This window comes from Priapulus caudatus, unplaced genomic scaffold (assembly GCF_000485595.1).
Source record: "Priapulus caudatus unplaced genomic scaffold, Priapulus_caudatus-5.0.1 Scaffold6, whole genome shotgun sequence".
Taxonomy (NCBI): Eukaryota; Metazoa; Priapulida; class Priapulimorpha; order Priapulimorphida; family Priapulidae; genus Priapulus; species Priapulus caudatus.
Genome location: NW_014577067.1, coordinates 155,980 through 158,204, shown reverse-complemented (window position 1 = coordinate 158,204; position 2,225 = coordinate 155,980). Strand labels below are relative to the sequence as shown.

The 2,225-nt window shown below is 36.5% G+C and overlaps 1 protein-coding gene across 1 annotated transcript in view; it reads left to right on the top strand.

Annotated features, from left to right (window-relative positions):
* LOC106805597 (protein arginine N-methyltransferase 7-like) overlaps nucleotides 1–1,284 on the top strand; it is a gene marked incomplete at its 5' end in the record, with an annotated part of 8,866 nt that extends 7,582 nt beyond the window's left edge. The window contains 2 exon segments of the mRNA XM_014807257.1: nucleotides 397–557; nucleotides 948–1,284. Of these exon segments, the coding sequence (XP_014662743.1) occupies nucleotides 397–557; nucleotides 948–1,191 (405 nt within the window). The 3' untranslated portion in view covers nucleotides 1,192–1,284.
* Between the last annotated feature and the right edge of the window lie 941 nt (nucleotides 1,285–2,225).

The window sequence follows — 2,225 nt, the reverse complement described above, 5'->3', positions numbered from 1 at the left end:
GTACCATGCCTGAACTGGTTTCTGGAACCCAAATGGCCAGCGGCGTTGCATTGTGGGTAATATGAAAAATCGCGGAACCCACTATATTTACATGTGTGTGTGTGTGTGTGTGTGTGTGTTTATTGTATGCAGTAGCCATGTCCACATGTAAGATATATGGGATAGTGTTTTTGAACAAGTTCAGTAATATATTTAACTGTATTATGCACCACCCCCATATTCAAATGAAAATTTTACACAATGTGAAATATGAGTGTTTAAAAATTATTTCTCCCAATAGATGGCAGAATAAAGTCATTTCACTACAATTGCATCCACGTATACACCCTGTTTAAAAATACTGTTCTTAAAAAGATGGAGCAATTGATCTGCATTGCTTTGGTTTTTTATTCACAGCATTCTGCAGAGATAAGTGATTCACTGATAGAACCACAGCCACTGTGGGAGTACCCAGGAAAAGCTCTGAGTGAACCTTTCACTGTCATGGATTTTGACTTCAGACAAGCAGTAACTGAACAAGAACAAATAAACTCTTCCCTTGTCGTCGACTTTTTAGTGTAAGAGCATTACACAGCTTTCTCTATACAGATACATGTCTATCATTAATGAGCACCATTAACACATACGCTTATTACTTGTGAGACCACACGATTTTACATTACAGATTACATATAAGCAAACAAACATCTGCTTTAGAAATGTTGCAGATTAAAAAACGTTTTTGCTGTATATATGTTTTTGAATAACATAATTTATTTCAAAACAATGCTTATCAGGTCAACTAATAATATCCTCTGTTCTAACAGCAAGCTGTCTATGGTTATGTAATGTAATAATATTCTTTATTTGCTTTTAGGGTTCTTATACAGCAGCATTTTTACAGTTATTCCTTTGTGTGTAAATCATTAACTGGATAGTGATTTAATTTTCACAACTTTCAATTCCAGGGATGGATGTTGTAATGGTGTGGCATTGTGGATGGAGTACCAACTTGATGATAGCACGAGTATCAGTACAGGCTTGACCCAGCCCCCAACCGCAGGAAACCTTTGTGTTTGGGATAGGTACTCTCAACAGGCAGTACATTTGCTGCCAATACCTCAACAAGTCAGCAAATCATCTCGTGTAAACGTGAAAGCAGAATTTGTACCAAGTCAAGCAAAGTTCAGCTGTGTATTTTCAGTGCTGTAGTAAAACGTGTGTCAATCAGGATGTGTCACAGATGTTCAGAATCATAGGTTGTCAATAAAATATGGATAATAGCCCAGCTGTGAGTCATTCTAACCATGTTATTTAATTTACTCTTACATTTATATTGAAATATAATAATGGCTATAGTTCACTATATTAATTAAACATTCATTCATTCAATAATTTAGTAGTACTAATAATTTTATCGCATCTGATCTATCACAATTAGCTAAACACTTGAAAACTTCTAATAATGAGGAACTCTTACTAGCCCAATTTCTACTAGTGTTTTAACCACTTTTTTAGTGGTTAAAACACTAGAAATTGTGTGGAAAAGTGGTACAAACACTAGCTGTGTTGTATGCCTATACCACCTGTTTATTGTGTATAATGGCTACAATAATGTAGTTCCAAAAGATTTCTAACAGCTTTCTAGTAAGATATATACAATAAGACAACACAGGGGATTACGTATCATTATTAGCTTATATTTACATTACATTATATTATCACACATATATACATGCGTGTATATGTACATATACATATATATATATATTATGCATTATCATTACGTATCATATTAGCAATGGCTCAAATTCGCTCAATGGTTGAGTGCTCGCCTCGTATGTGGAAGATCGGGTGTTCAACACCCGGCCGGGTCATACCAAAGACTTGAAAAATGGTACCCACGGCTTCAGCGCTTAGCATTCAGCAAATAGAGATAGAGTGTGGCAAGTTAACTCGCAGTGCTACCAGTAGACTAACCCCCTACTTTGGCATTTACTGTGAAAGCAGCTGCGGGGCCTCAGGGTTACTGAAACGGAGATAGGCACCGCCCTATGCGCCATGTAGCTATGCGCTATGCGTATGAAGGCGCGGGAAGGATTTAATTATAATTTATTAGCTGTTATTGTAGAAGTGGAAAGAAGAACAGGGTGGCAGAGATGGGATGTGGCAGAAAGCAATGGGACAGAGGTGATCTAGTAGATCATCTACATTGAGAAATACACTTCACATAATACAATTTATTT